General features: G+C 40.7%; 2 protein-coding genes across 3 annotated transcripts in view; one reads left to right on the top strand and one right to left on the bottom strand.

Moving 5' to 3' along the window:
- Positions 1-3532, bottom strand: part of LOC106597732 (protein Jumonji) — a 150048-nt gene extending 146516 nt beyond the window's left edge. The window contains exon 1 of the mRNA XM_045712773.1: positions 2884-3532. Within this exon, the coding sequence (XP_045568729.1) occupies positions 2884-2928 (45 nt within the window). The 5' untranslated portion in view covers positions 2929-3532. The remainder of the gene's footprint in view (positions 1-2883) is intronic.
- Positions 3533-6613: 3081 nt separating this feature from the next.
- gyar (Glyoxylate reductase) lies at positions 6614-16036 on the top strand. 2 transcript variants are annotated; one of them, XM_045695753.1, is made up of 7 exons: positions 6614-6684; positions 10345-10502; positions 10919-11297; positions 11529-11700; positions 12043-12218; positions 12534-12630; positions 14900-16036. In XM_045695753.1, the coding sequence occupies exons 2-7, from the start codon at positions 10434-10436 to the stop codon at positions 15051-15053; spliced, it is 1047 nt and encodes a 348-aa protein (XP_045551709.1). In that variant the 5' UTR covers positions 6614-6684; positions 10345-10433; the 3' UTR covers positions 15054-16036.
- Positions 16037-16285: the final 249 nt, after the last annotated feature.

Genomic DNA, 16285 nt, shown 5'->3' with positions numbered 1-16285 from the left:
GACTCCCAATCACAGCCAGTTGTGATACAGCCTGGAATCAAACCAGGGTCTGCACTGAGATGCAGTGCCTTAGACCGCTGCACCACCCGGGAGCCCTGTTGAAGTGGAAGACAACTGGAAAAGGAATGTAATTACAGTAGGTGTGACACTAATTGTGAATAATATTAACAGCATAAAAATAGCTCCTGTTGCTGTCGGATTCAAGGAAAATTCCACCTATTATTAGGTAGAGCTATTAAATAAATGTCCTGTCTGATACTTGCTGAAAAAGGTTGATTGGAAAGTAAATGATGAATTAATGCAATAACATTGTTGGAACAATGGGCACAATAAATGAGCTAAATTGGGGACGAAGTAAAATGAGGATAGGTTGCAAATTGTTTAAACATCTTCAAATCAACATATGACCAGGAAATTGGACACATTAACTTTTGCCACAGGCCCCTAATGTCTTACAGCCTGCATTAGTCCCTATATGATAATACTACATACAGCCTGCATTAGTCCCTATATGATAATACTACTTACAGCCTGCATTAGTCCCTATATGATAATACTACATACAGCCTGCATTAGTCCCTATATGATAATACTACATACAGCCTGCATTAGTCCCTATATGATAATACTACATACAGCCTGCATTAGTCCCTATATGATAATACTACAAACAGCCTGCATTAGTCCCTATATGATAATACTACTTACAGCCTGCATTAGTCCATATATGATAATACTACTTACAGCCTGCATTAGTCCATATATGATAATACTACATACAGCCTGCATTAGTCCCTATATGATAATACTACATACAGCCTGCATTAGTCCATATATGATAATACTACATACAGCCTGCATTAGTCCCTATATGATAATACTACATACAGCCTGCATTAGTCCCTATATGATAATACTACATACAGCCTGCATTAGTCCATATATGATAATACTACATACAGCCTGCATTAGTCCCTATATGATAATACTACATACAGCCTGCATTAGTCCCTATATGATAATACTACATACAGCCTGCATTAGTCCCTATATGATAATACTACATACAGCCTGCATTAGTCCCTATATGATAATACTACTTACAGCCTGCATTAGTCCCTATATGATAATACTACATACAGCCTGCATTAGTCCCTATATGATAATACTACATACAGCCTGCATTAGTCCCTATATGATAATACTACATACAGCCTGCATTAGTCCATATATGATAATACTACATACAGCCTGCATTAGTCCCTATATGATAATACTACATACAGCCTGCATTAGTCCCTATATGATAATACTACATACAGCCTGCATTAGTCCCTATATGATAATACTACTTACAGCCTGCATTAGTCCCTATATGATAATACTACATACAGCCTGCATTAGTCCCTATATGATAATACTACATACAGCCTGCATTAGTCCCTATATGATAATACTACATACAGCCTGCATTAGTCCCTATATGATAATACTACATACAGCCTGCATGAGTCCCTATATGATAATACTACATACAGCCTGCATTAGTCCCTATATGATAATACTACATACAGCCTGCATTAGTCCCTATATGATAATACTACATACAGCCTGCATTAGTCCATATATGATAATACTACAAGTCATAAAATATATAACATTTTCTGAAAGACAATTAGTTTTTTAAATATGAATCATCAAATATTGATGTGATGTTGTAAATCGTGGATCGGGGCTCATTCTGGGATTTACACACACACACACACACACACACACACACACACACACACACACACACACACACACACACACACACACACACACACACACACTAGAACCACCATAGGTCTCCATTTGGGAGACAGCACTGGATTGGTCATATAAAATAAAATATGAAATGGTGAAAATATCTTATTCTCAGAATTAAGTAACTGACTGAGAAAAGCTGTTTGATATTTTAGGACAGTCTGATGTTGATGTTTTAGGACAGTCTGGTGTTGATGTTTTAGGACAGTCTGATGTTAATGTTTTAGGACAGTCTGGTGTTGATGTTTTAGGACAGTCTGATGTTGATGTTTTAGGACAGTCTGATGTTGATGTTTTAGGACAGTATGGTGTTGTTGTTTTAGGACAGTCTGTTGTTAATGTTTTAGGACAGTCTGATGTTAATGTTTTAGGACAGTTTGATGTTGATGTTTTAGGACAGTCTGATGTTTGAGGACAGTCTGATGTTGATGTTTTAGGACAGTCTGATGTTGATGTTTTAGGCCAGTCTTATGTTAATGTTTTAGGATAGTCTGCTGTTTTGGGACAGTCTGATGTTAATGTTTTAGGACAGTCTGATGTTGATGTTTTAGGACAGTAAGGTGTTGTTGTTTTTGTATAGTCTATTGTTGATGTTTTAGGACAGTCTGAAGTTTTAGGACAGTATAGTGTTGTTGTTTTAGGACAGTCTTATTTTGATGTTTTAGGACAGTCTGGTGTTGATGTTTTAGGACAGTCTGGTGTTGATGTTTTAGGACAGTCTGATGTTGATGTTTTAGGACAGTCTGATGTTGATGTTTTAGGACAGTATAGTGTTGTTGTTTTAGGACAGTCTGGTGTTGATGTTTTAGGACAGTCTGAGGTTTTAGAACAGTATGGTGTTGATGTTTTAGGACAGTCTGATGTTGATGTTTTAGGACAGTCTGATGTTGATGTTTTAGGACAGTCTGGAGTTTTAGAACAGTCTGATGTTGATGTTTTAGGACAGAAAAAATAACATGAAACCAATATGTAAACACACTAATACCTACCACACAGTTTGAATGACGTTATCCATTAGCAAGAGAGAAGTTCAGGAACGATATTATGCATTTCAGAACACATTTAGAAAATACTTACGTATTTCTTCTGTATGATGTTCCTTTTGGGTCTGTCTTTACTCATCCTGCAAACCGGATTGGGTCGGTTAAACACCGAATAGCCACATGTATATCCTTTTTTAGAACATGCAATTATTTAAATCCCGTGGTGTGATCCAGCGAGGTGGCAGTGTCTTTATCCCCACTCTCTCCCTCTCTCTCTCTCACGCTGTCTCTACTTCCCTTCTCGCTGAGTCGCCTGGGAGAGAAATTCCAATTTTGCAATCCACGGCAAGAAACACAAATTTAAACACCCACAAAATCACGGCGTTATAACATATGCATAACAACGAACCCGACAATCTCCCATTATGCGAATGAAAAGGGAATGTATCCTGGATATCCTCGAGGCACAAATCAAACACGCTTTGAGGGCCCAGCAGATTCCGTGTTGAAGAATATCACAGACTGGAGTTAAAAGGTACAAAAAAATGCTCCCCCCCCAAAAAATAAAAATACATGTCAATACAAAATCCAGAAACACGTTTCAGCGGTGTCTGCCAGACGACGAGTTATCTCTCCGACACCGCTAGTAATGGTAACGGCATGGGTTTATCTGCAGTGTCTTCCTACCGCGATAGACCGGGGAATATGCCCCAGCGGTGAGTATCGAGGAATACAGTACCACGTTAGGGACTGGGTGAAAATACAAGCACAGTCATCTGACGTGAGGAGCAATGTCGCGTTACATCCCTCGAAGATCCACGGGCGGGCCTCCTAAATGATTTCCATATCAATAAATAACATTTACAATGCAATATACTATATTATTGTAATGTTCCTTTATTCATCATTTAAAATGTATTAAAATAGGCCTATCATTAAAGACTGCACACATAATAACCAAGTTAGAAATACAGCAATGTAGCACATTGTAATTATATGGTCACAATATTTTTACCATAAGAATTACAACGTTTATTTTTTGAGTTGCAGAACAAGGGCTACACAGTCTATATATGTATAGATGTGAGTGTGAGATAAGAATGCTACAGGAGTGATATTGAGTCTGGTGCATGGTGTCAAATAAGAAACTGGAAGGAATGGGATGTCCAACACCTATTGAAATCCCTCTGACCAACAGACAAGAACGAGAGAGAGATTATTGTTTATTTCACTTTGTTAATTATCTATTTCACTTGCTTTGGCAATGTGAACATACATTTCCCATGCCAATAAAGCCCTTGAATTGAATTGAATTGAGAGAGAGAGAGAATCGTTATGTAGCCATAATATGACATTTGAAATGTCTCTATTCCTCTGAAACTTTTGTGAGTGTAATGTTTACTGTTAATTATGATTGTTTATTTCACTTTTGTTTATTATCTATTTCACCTGCTATGGCCATGTAAACATATGTTTCCCATATCAATAAAGCCCTTAAATGTAATTGGATTGAGAGAGAAGGAGAGAGAGAGTATGAAAGAGAGGGAGAGGGGGGAGAGAGAGGGGGGAGATAGAGAGGGTGGGGGAGAGAGAGACTAATGCAGGGGGTGGAGTCATGTCTCTCTGCAGGAATAAACTGAGAAGGAAAGTACATGCAGCTGCATGAGAACAATGCTAAAGAAAGTTTGGCAGGTCCTCAAAGCCTGTCTAAATGAGACCTTAGTTTACATTTCTAAATTAGAAACAGAGAGCCTACTGTTAGACTCTATATTCACATTCTAATGGTTTCACTGGTGTATTTAAAGTGTGTGTGTGTGTGGGGGGGGGGGGGTGACAGGATGGTTGGTGATATTTGTCACGGCGACTTGATTTCAAGTGAATAGGCTAAGGTGGACCCCTCATTACAATCATGTGAACTGGTGTTTAGACTTGAGTTGATAAATGATCTGGTAGTCAGCCTCTAAAGGGCCACTGACTGGAGCTGATGCAGAATTCATTAGGCCCTGCAGTCAACCACATCCTTACACTCAACTGACCATTATCCCTCGCTATAAATGGGTAATATAAACTGCATTCCAAATGACACCCTATTCCCAAATAGTGCACTACATTCCACCAGAGTCCTATGAGCTTTGGTCAAAAGTAGTGCACTATAAAGGAAATGCGGTGCCATTTGCGACGGGTCCAAAGAAGCACTTTGATTTACAAGCATCTAGACTGATCACTGCAGGAGTCCCTCCAGTTTTTTGTATTATATTTCAGAATCCCAATACATTCCTGTATATTTTCTCAGGGGCTTTTGAGACAAGAATCTAGCCGTGGCCCAAGGCCATACACACATTACTAATATGTTACAGTCATATTTTATTTAGTTTGATGTTGAGCTTTGCCTTTTTATACAACACAAACCCTCTTGTGATTTATAGACTAGTTTCAGCAGCATCATTAGAGGGACTGTTGTCCTTCAACGCTGATTTAAAGCATGTTGTTTTCCATTTGTAGAGATAAACTTTTAGTGTTGTAAAGCTGTGTTATTCTATAGTAGGCCTCAGACCAACAGTATGGGTTTTACAGGACCTTTACTGTCTGTCTACAGACACAGTCCTTCAGGGCTTACATCTGGGGCCTGACTATACTGACAGGGCCTTTACTGTCTGTCTACAGACACAGTCCTTCAGGGCTTACATCTGGGGCCTGACTATACTGACAGGGCCTTTACTGTCTGTCTACAGACACAGTCCTTCAGGGCTTACATCTGGGGCCTGACTATACTGACAGGGCCTTTACTGTCTGTCTACAGACACAGTCCTTCAGGGCTTACATCTGGGGCCTGACTATACTGACAGGGCCTTTACTGTCTGTCTACAGACACAGTCCTTCAGGTCTTACATCTGGGGCCTGACTATACTGACAGGGCCTTTACTGTCTGTCTACAGACACAGTCCTTCAGGTCTTACATCTGGGGCCTGACTATACTGACAGGGCCTTTACTGTCTGTCTACAGACACAGTCCTTCAGGGCTTACATCTGGGGCCTGACTATACTGACAGGGCCTCTTAAAACCCCCAGGAACCACCATTCAAGCCCCTTCAGCCCATAGAAAGATATTTCACCACCCTTCTATAAGAGACTAATGTTGTGTCCCAAATGGCACCCTATTCCCTATGTAGTGCACTACTTTTGACGAGAGGCTTGGGCCCCAAGCCCAGAAGACCATAGGGGGGATTGGACACCTGCATTAATTATGGGGCCGACACAGGGGTGACTGACTGGGGCCAGGCTGTCACTGAACCAACTGGCAAAAGGAAGGGAGGAGCCATGTAGGGAACTAGAGCTGCCTCTCACTTCTGAATGGTTGCATCCCGATTTTGCACCCTTTTCCAGGAGTGTGCACTTGCACACTCTTCACGTCGTCAGGGGTTAAAAGCATAGGATTGGGGCAAGCATTTGGGCTAGAGAAAGTTTCCATACACAAATCATTTCGTTTACAATCCACGAAGGGAAATAAACGAGTGATAGGAATAGCAGGTGTGTGAATTCATAAGGTTTTACATGGCATGTTAGGTATGAGGCACAAGGGCCCAAACAGGTTAACGGAAATGAGTTGCATCAGTTTGACTAAAAGAAGACTCAAATCCAATTGTATTTGTCACATGCGCCGAATACAACAGGTGTAGACCTTACCTTAAATTGCTTACTTACAAACCCTTAACCAACAATGCAGTTTTACGAAAATAGAGTTAAGAAAATATTTATTTTAGTAAAGTATAATATTTACTCAGTCATTCATTCAGTCATTCACTCAGTAAATCACTTAGTCATTCATTCTTGGAAAAGTAAGGAAGTGTCAGCGAATGCTAGGAGTGGTGGTAGGAGTCAGGCGCAGAGAGCAGAGGTAAGGAAAACATTTATTTATTCCTTCAAATACAAAAACGTTCGACGCCAACACAACCGGCGTGAAATGCGAAGTGCCCAATTACAACGGTTTCACAGTACGCATATAAAATAATACAAGTAGATCGCCAGCACATCCAAAAACACTCTGACGAAAATAATCCCGCACAAACCTGGGCGGGCTAAACAGACTTAAATAACCATAAATCAAGAGACACAAATAAGGAACAGGTGCAAACAATAAGACATACCAAACGAAAAGGAAAAAGGGATCAGCGGCGGCTAGTAGGCCGGCGACGACGACCGCCGAGCGCCGCCCGAGCAGGCAGGGGAGCCACCTTCGGTGGGATTCGTGACAGGAAGGGCAGTATAACATGACCAGAGGAATACTACCGGACCTTTAGCTGATCATTAGAGATGAATGAGGCAGATCTCTAGCTCTGTCGGACGTGTACAGTATACCCCCTGCTGGACATATGGACAGGCTTACTGGAACTGGACTTATTTACTTTTAGTCATCTTGGTCATTACAAATAACAAAATAAATACAAATGCAAACTCTGATTCTCATGAAACTAACACACACACACACACACACACACACACACACACACACACACACACACACACACACACACACACACACACACACACACACACACACACACACACACACACACACACACACACACACACACACACACACACACACACACACACACACACACACACACACACACACACACACCACAGCAGCGTAGCCTAGTGGTTAGAGCATTAGACTAGTAACCGAAAGTTCGAATCCCTGAGCTGACAAGGTACAAATCTGTCGTTCTGCCCTTGAACAAGGCAGTTCCCAGGCTGTCGTTGAAAATAAGTGTGTTCTTAAAACCTCTCTAGGGTATGTGGGACTCAACAGCCAGTGGAATCGAGTGGCGCGGTATTCAAATACCTTCAAAATGCTATTACTTCAATTTCTCAAACATATGACTATTTTACACCATTTTAAAGACAGGACGCTCCTTTATCTAACCACATTGTCCGATTTCAAAAAGGCTTTACAACGAAAGCAAAACATTAGATTATGTCAGGAGAGTACCCAGCCAGAAATAATCAGACACCCATTTTTCAAGCTAGCATATAATGTCACAAAAACCAAAACCACAGCTAAATGCAGCACTAACCTTTGATGATCTTCATCAGATGACACTCCTAGGACATTATGTTATACAATACATGCATGTTTTGTTCAATCAAGTTCATATTTATATCACAAACCAGCTTTTACATTAGCATGTGACGTTCAGAACTAGCAAACATACCGAAAACTTCCGGTGAATTTACTAAATTACTCACGATAAACGTTCACAAAAAACATAACAATTATTTTAAGAATTATAGATACAGAACTCCTTTATGCAATCGCGGTGTCAGATTTTAAAATAGCTTTTCGGCAAAAGCACATTTTGCAATATTCTGAGTAGATAGCTCGCCATCACGGGCTAGCTAATTTGACACCCACCAAGTTTGGCACTCACCAAACTCAGATTTACTATAAGAAAAATTGGATTACCTTTGCTGTTCTTCGTCAGAATGCACTCCCAGGACTTCTACTTCATCCACAAATGTTGTTTTGGTTCAAAATAATCCATAGTTATGTTCAAATATCCTCTGTTTTGTTCTTGCGTTCAAGACACTATCAGAACGGTGACGCGCGGATGCATGTCGTGACAAAAAAATTCAAAATATTCCATTACCGTACTTCGAAGCATGTCAAACGCTGTTTAAAATCAATTTTTATGCGATTTTTCTCGTAAAATAGCGATAATATTCCGACCGGGAGACGTCTTTTTCGTTCAAAGACTGAAAATGTAAAATGGCCTCTTCACGTGCACGCGCGCCCCTGTCTCATTGTTCTCAGATCAACCACTATCCAAATGCGCTATTGTTTTTCAGCCTGGGACTGCAAAGTCATCATTCAACGTTCTGGCGCCTTCTGAGAGCCTATGGGAGCCTTAGAAAGTGTCACGTTACAGCAGAGATCCTCTGTTTTCAATAAAGAGAGTATAGAAGGCCAAGAAATGGTCAGAGAGGGCACTTCCTGTACAGAATCTTCTCAGGTTTTGGCCTGCCATATGAGTTCTGTTATACTCACAGACACCATTCAAACAGTTTTAGAAACTTTAGGGTGTTTTCTATCCAAATCAAACAATTATATGCATATTCTAGTTTCTGGGCAGTAGTAATAACCAGATTAAATCGGGTACGTTTTTTATCCGGATGTGAAAATACTGCCCCCTACCCTAGAGAGGTAACTGACTTGCCTAGTTCAGTAAATAAAATTAACCACCTTAGGATTAAGGACATTCTGATGTTAATGTTTTAGGACAGTCTGATGTTGATGTTTTAGGACAGTCTGATGTTGATGTTTTTGTACAGTCTGATGTTGATGTTTTTGGACAGTCTGATGATGGTGTTTTTGGACAGTCTGATGATGGTGTTTTAGGACAGCCTGATGTTGATGTTTTTGGACAGTCTGATGATGGTGTTTTTGGACAGTCTAGTGTTGATGTTTTAGGACAGTCTGATGAGGATGTTTTAGGACAGTCCAGTGTTGATGTTTTAGGACAGGCCAGTGTTGATGTTTTAGTACAGTCCAGTGTTGATGTTTTAGGACAGTCTGATGAGGATGTTTTAGTACAGTCCAGTGTTGATGTTTTAGTACAGTCTGATGTTGATGTTTTAGTACAGTCCAGTGTTGATGTTTTAGGACAGTCTGATGTTGATGTTTTAGTACAGTCCAGTGTTGATGTTTTAGTACAGTCCAGTGTTGACGTTTTAGGACAGTCTGATGAGGATGTTTTAGTACAGTCCAGTGTTGATGTTTTAGGACAGTCTGATGTTGATGTTTTAGTACATTCCAGTGTTGATGTTTTAGTACAGTCCAGTGTTGATGTTTTAGGACAGTCTGATGAGGATGTTTTAGTACAGTCCGGTGTTGATGTTTTAGGACAGTCTGATGTTGATGTTTTAGTACAGTCTGATGTTGATGTTTTAGGACAGTCCGATGTTGATGTTTTAGTACAGTCCAGTGTTGACGTTTTAGGACAGTCTGATGTTGATGTTTTAGGACAGTCTGATGTTGATGTTTTAGGACAGTCTGATGTTGATGTTTTAGTACAGTCCAGTGTTGACGTTTTAGGACAGTCTGATGTTGATGTTTTAGGACAGTCTGATGTTGATGTTTTAGGACAGTCTGATGTTGATGTTTTAGGACAGTCTGATGAGGATGTTTTACGACAGTCTGATGATGATGTTTTAGGACAGTCTGATGATTTATTAGGACAGTGATGATGTTTTAGGACAGTCCGATGTTGATGTTTTAGGACAGTCTGATGATGATGTTTTAGGACAGTCTGATGATTTATTAGGACAGTGAGGATGTTTTAGGACAGTCCGATGTTGATGTTTTAGACTTAAAAATGACATGAAGCCAACATGTAAACACACGAATGCCTACCACACACAGTTTGAATGAGGTTATCCATTTCAGAGAGAGAGTTTTAGAACTCTGTCTCGAGTTCGCTACATGCTCTGTTATGTAGGACAGAGAGGGTTAGTGCATTAATGTTTGTCTTCCTCCCATTGGCATGTTGTACAGAGCCCTGTGAATATTTCACAGACTAATGCCTCCTTTCATCGGTGAAACGGTAGTGGATTAATCGCGCCTGGCTGTCAGACAGAAACGACATGTTCCATTTGATAAACAGATTGAAGACTCTGCTCTCATTTGGAGGAACGCGCACAATATGCCAACTGGTAAGGAAGTGAAATATACTTTTATGATCATGTCTTGACGAAGCAAATGTTTCTTTAGACTATTTTGTTTACGTAGTGACCTCTGAGCTTTGATAGCCTACTGTTGCAGACGAATCTCGACATACAGTAGATTGACCGTTAAACCTGAAGAAAGTTTACTTAAACAGTGAATGATATTTTGGAAAATTAGAATTGGTTAGAATGCATTTACAATCTGAAATACCTACTCTATTGTATTGTTCTACATTTTGAAACAATTGTGAAAACAGTTGACGATTATAGGATATCCAAAGCGTTCTTCTCCGTTTATTGTTCCATAAACGTTATGTTGAATGCCATTGAAATAGAATGATTAGAATGTATATAGAATATAAATAGAATCATTCAAATGCTATGGTTGATTTATTCTCATTTAGATCAACATGGAGAAGCCCTGCATACTGGCCACTACCTTCGGAGCGCATGGAGGCATCTACAAATGCTTTGCACCAGTTGTCGAGAAACACTTCACCATTATCCCATACGAGACATTCCTGCTAGACCAGAAGAATCTGTCAGAACAGATCAACGCAGTTTTTGTATGGAGCAGTGCCCTGAAGGTTGACAGAGATCTGATGCAGTCTCTGCCTAACCTCAAGGTGGTGGTTAACGGAGGGGTGGGAGTGGACCATCTGGACATACCCATGATCAACAGCTTTGGGGTGAAGGTGTGCAACACCCCTCATGTTGTTGACAACGCCACTGCCGACCTTGGGATGGGTTTGATGCTGGCGTCTGCAAGGAAGATCGTCGAAGGTAGGCCTACTGTATGTCAGAAACTCAGAGTTAGTTGTTTCTCACTCAGTCATATAGGGCCAGTTTCCCATACACAGATGAAGTCTAGTTCTGGATTAAGAAAAATGCTCAATAAAGAATCTCCATTGAAAGTGCTTTTTAATCCAGGACTAGTCTTAATCTGTGTCCGGGGGAACCTGCCCATAAAGTGAGAGAATGTAACCCCTTCTATTCCTTATCATATTCCTACAGGTCACCATTACTCCCTAACCCACAACAATGAGGACTTGCCAGAGAGCTCCATGGGTGTGGATGTCAGCGGGGCCACCCTGGGCATCATCGGTATGGGGAGGATAGGATACAAGGTGGCCAGGAGGGCCCAGCCATTTGATATGAAGATCCTCTATCATAACAGGAACCGCAGGTAGTAATAATACATTTTATTTCACACACTTTCCAAACACTCAAAGACACCTTACATCAAAAGTACATCAAATGCAGGTCAAATTAAATCAGCAGGACGTTATTCAATCTAGACAGTAGTATGGCTATGGTTAAGGTTTAGACATTGGTCTGCTGTGTGATTCTGAAAGCTGTTCATTCATTTACTACTAATTTACTTATTCAAACTAAATTAGGATTTAACTTTAAACTCACTGTAACACAGACTCGGTACCCAAACAGACTTCTTTAATCTTTAATTTATTCTAAAGACAATGTGATTGTGGTTTCTTTACTTAGATTTTCATCTTTTTTTTCTTTCCAGGAAAGAGGAAGAGAGAGCAGTGGGGGCGATGTACTGTGCCAACATGGAGGATCTGCTCCAACAGTCAGACTTTGTGATGGTGGTGGTGAACCTGTCACCTGCCACCCAGAAACTGATCGGTGCCAAGGAACTAGCCATGATGAAACCCACCAGCACTCTCATCAACATCAGTAGAGGTATGACCAGACCATAGAGTTAGAATAAGTAGAATGGCCCTCCCCATTCAGGTCATTTTGAGTGTCCCCGTAACAGTAAATCAGTGATTCTATATCTATGGACCAAACACACATAAGACTAAATCCTGACTTGAGATCTATGGGCAGATGAACTTACGACTTTCACGTAAATCATGTATTGATGTAAATTAGAGCATTGTACAAAATGTGAGCCACACACAGAGATCTCAAGTTAGATTCACCCTAAAGTTATTGTGATCAGACTCTAACTCGCCATAACAAATGTAATAAACATTGGAGCATTTGTTTTCACAGGCCTCGTTGTAGACCAAGATGCGTTGGTGGAAGCCCTCCAGAAGAAAGTGATCCGAGCCGCTGCACTGGATGTGACTTATCCTGAACCCCTACCAATGTAAGACTGATACCCTGAACCCCTACCAATGTTAGACTGATACCCTGAACCCCTACCAATGTTAGACTGATAGCCTAAACCCCTACCAATGTAAGACTGATACCCTGAACCCCTACCAATGTTAGACTGATACCCTGAACCCCATACCAATGTAAGACTGATACCCTGAACCCCTACCAATGTAAGACTGATACCCTGAACCCCTACCAATGTAAGACTGATACCCTGAACCCCTACCAATGTAAGACTGATACCCTGAACCCCTACCAATGTAAGACTGATACCCTGAACCCCTACCAATGTAAGACTGATACCCTGAACCCCTACCAATGTAAGACTGATACCCTGAACCCCTACCAATGTAAGACTGATACCCTAAACCCCTACCAATGTTAGACTGATACCCTGAACCCCTACCAATGTAAGACTGATACCCTAAACTCCTACCAATGTTAGACTGATACCCTGAACCCCTACCAATGTTAGACTGATACCCTGAACCCCTACCAATGTTAGACTGATACCCTGAACCCCTACCAATGTTAGACTGATACCCTGAACCCCTACCAATGTAAGACTGATACCCTAAACCCCTACCAATGTTAGACTGATACCCTGAACCCCTACCAATGTTAGACTGATACCCTGAACCCCTACCAATGTTAGACTGATACCCTGAACCCCTACCAATGTTAGACTGATACCCTGAACCCCTACCAATGTTAGACTGATACCCTAAACCCCTACCAATGTTAGACTGATACCCTAAACTCCTACCAATGTTAGACTGATACCCTGAACCCCTACTAATACCCATGTCTATAAAACCTGATGACTCCTTTTAGCCTCCAAGGCCTGTATTCATCAAGCGCTTCAGAGTACTCCATAATGTCAAAGTAAAAATGTTACAAATTAATACAAATTACATAACTAAAATATAGAAAATCCATAAGTATTCACCCCCTTTGTTTGGGCAAGCCTAAATTAGTTCGGAAGTAAAATTTGGCTTAAGAAATCACTTAAGTTATATGGACTCACTCTGTGAGAGTGAGAGGTTGTAGATAGAGGCTGACATGATGTTTTAATGACTACCCCTTCCTCTGTCCCTCATACATACAGCATCTGTAAGGTCACTCAGTCAAGTATTTCAAGCACGGATTCAACTACAAAGACCAGGGAGCTTTTCGAAAGCCTCATAATGAAGGGCAGTGATTGGTAGATGGGTAACAATAACAAATCGGACATTGAATATATCTTAGTCAAGTTAAGAATTATTCTGTGGATGATGTATTAAATCACCCAGACACATCAAAGATGCAGTCGTCCTTCTGAACTGAGCTGCAGGACAGGAAGGAAACTGCTTAGGAATGTCACCATGAGGCCATTGGGAATTTTAAAACAGCTACAGAGCTCAATGGCTGTGATGGGAGAAAACTGAGGATGGATCAACAACATTGTAGTGACTCCACAATAACCTAAATGACAGAGTGAAAAGAAGAAAACAAATATACAGAATACATTTTTTCCAAAACATTCATATTCAGTATATGTATGCAAAAAGGCACTAAAATAATACTGCAACAAAAAAACATGACAAAGGAATACACTTTTTTGTCCTAAATGCAAAGCCTTATGTTTGGGGCAAGTCCAACACGTCACTGAGTAACTACCTCTTTATTTTCAAGCATGGTGTGGGTATGTTTGACATCGGCAAAGACGGGGTGTTTTTCAGGATGAAAAAAAGCAAGATGGAGCTAAGCACAGGCAAAATCCTAGAGGAAAACCTGCTTCGGCAGGACAATAACCTACAACACAAAGCCAAATCTACCAAGAAGACAGTGAAGGTTCCTGAGTGACCAAGTTACATTTTTGACTTAAATGTCCTTGAAAATCTATGGAAAGACTTGAAAATTGCTGTCTAGCCATGATCCTTGACAGAGCTTGAAGAATTTTGAAAAGAATAGTGGGAAAATATTGCACAACACAGGTGTGCAAAAGCTCTTATGAGACTTACACAGAAAGACTCACAGCTGTAATCGCTGCCAAAGGTGTTTCTAACGTGTATTGACTCAGGGAGGGTGAATACTTATCTAAACAAGGTATATTAGTGTTTTATTTTTCATTCATCTTAAAAATATATAAAAAATTGACATTATAGAGTATTTTGCGTAGATCGTTGACAAAAAAAGACAATTCAATCCATTTTACTTTCTTTAGGCACTGTATAACCCTCAAATTACACATTTCTGTTTTGTTTTTGCCTGGACAGAGGCCACCCCCTTGCTGCTCTTCCAAATGTCATCATCCTGCCCCACATAGGGACCCACTCTGTTGAGACGACGCAGATAATGGTGGAGAAGATGGTGACCAACGCCCTGGCAGTACTAGGAGGGAACCAGCCTCCTGATGAGGTCAAGGTGTAGGTCAGAGAAGTTTCCTCTAGGTACAGATCTAGGATCAGTTTTTATTCCCACAATCCTAACCTGAAGCATTAGTGGGCGAAATGCAAAATTTAAAACCAAAATTGGCATCTAGGGGCAACTTCAACTTCCTCAGGAATCGCCCTGGACCCTCCGTGCCAGTTTTAACTAGCTGCCATGCCTTAGAGCAGCGGTGTCAAACATATGGCCCTGGCACACGAGGGGGTCCAATCCGGCCCATGGTGGTTTGAGTAGCCTCAAATATTTTGGAAACATTCATACAGTATCTTGACTGTGTCCAGTTCGCTAATAATCCCCGAAATTAAAGCTACACAGTCAGGGAGCAAATTTCTAAAATGATGGATAAAGGACAATTTTTTCCTCTCACATTTTGACGGCAAGGAAATACAACACACTTTCAGTGCGGCCCTCCGGGGCCCTCGGGGTGCCCCCCTTCCAGCATTGGGGAACATCCCGCGCCACGTCTATTTCTATGGGCACAGACCCCCGCACTCCCCCTGCTGACCCCTCAGTTTGGGAACCATTGTTGTAGAAGACCTGCCTTAGAGGGTCCTCACTTCCACGATCACTGATCTAGCAGAATGTGAAAGGAAGGAAGACGATGGGGTAAATCTATCCAGCGGGGATGAAGGAAAGGAGAGGAGGAAAATACGATATTTAGTATTGAGACTTAGCCACCACAATGCAGCAGAGAAGTCTTCACCACCCACATTAATAAGCACCTAATCATAGCTCCGTCCTGGAAAACTCTATATAAGTTATGACAATATAGATAATAAAATGTTGGATAGAAATTGAATATATTGCTTCTCAATGGTGAATATGCCTTCTCAGACAGTACGTGGAAATGTACTGTAATTTATATCACTTCATATTTAACTAATTATAACCACTGATTATAAAGGTTTAGAGCATTATGCATACTGTATTTCTAACTGCACAATAAATAACTTGACAAATCTGTATTATTTTGTGTATTAATGCGTCACAAATATATACATCAAATGTTATAAATATGTAGTAAATCTGAAGCAAAGTTACAAGATATTTAGTAGTCCAATGTAATCAATCCCTACAGCACTTAAGAGAAGAAACCGCGTCCTCCGGTGGAGAGGAGAGGGAAGCTATGGAAAGGATGAGGGCGGTGAAGAGAAGAAACTGCGTCCTCCGGTGGAGAGGAGAGGGAAGCTATGGAAAGGATGAGGGCGGTCATG

The sequence above is a fragment of the Salmo salar genome, chromosome ssa02, assembly GCF_905237065.1.
Source record: "Salmo salar chromosome ssa02, Ssal_v3.1, whole genome shotgun sequence".
NCBI lineage: Eukaryota > Metazoa > Chordata > Actinopteri > Salmoniformes > Salmonidae > Salmo > Salmo salar.
Note: the sequence above shows the minus strand (reverse complement) of the source record. Positions and strands in the feature narration are given on the sequence as shown.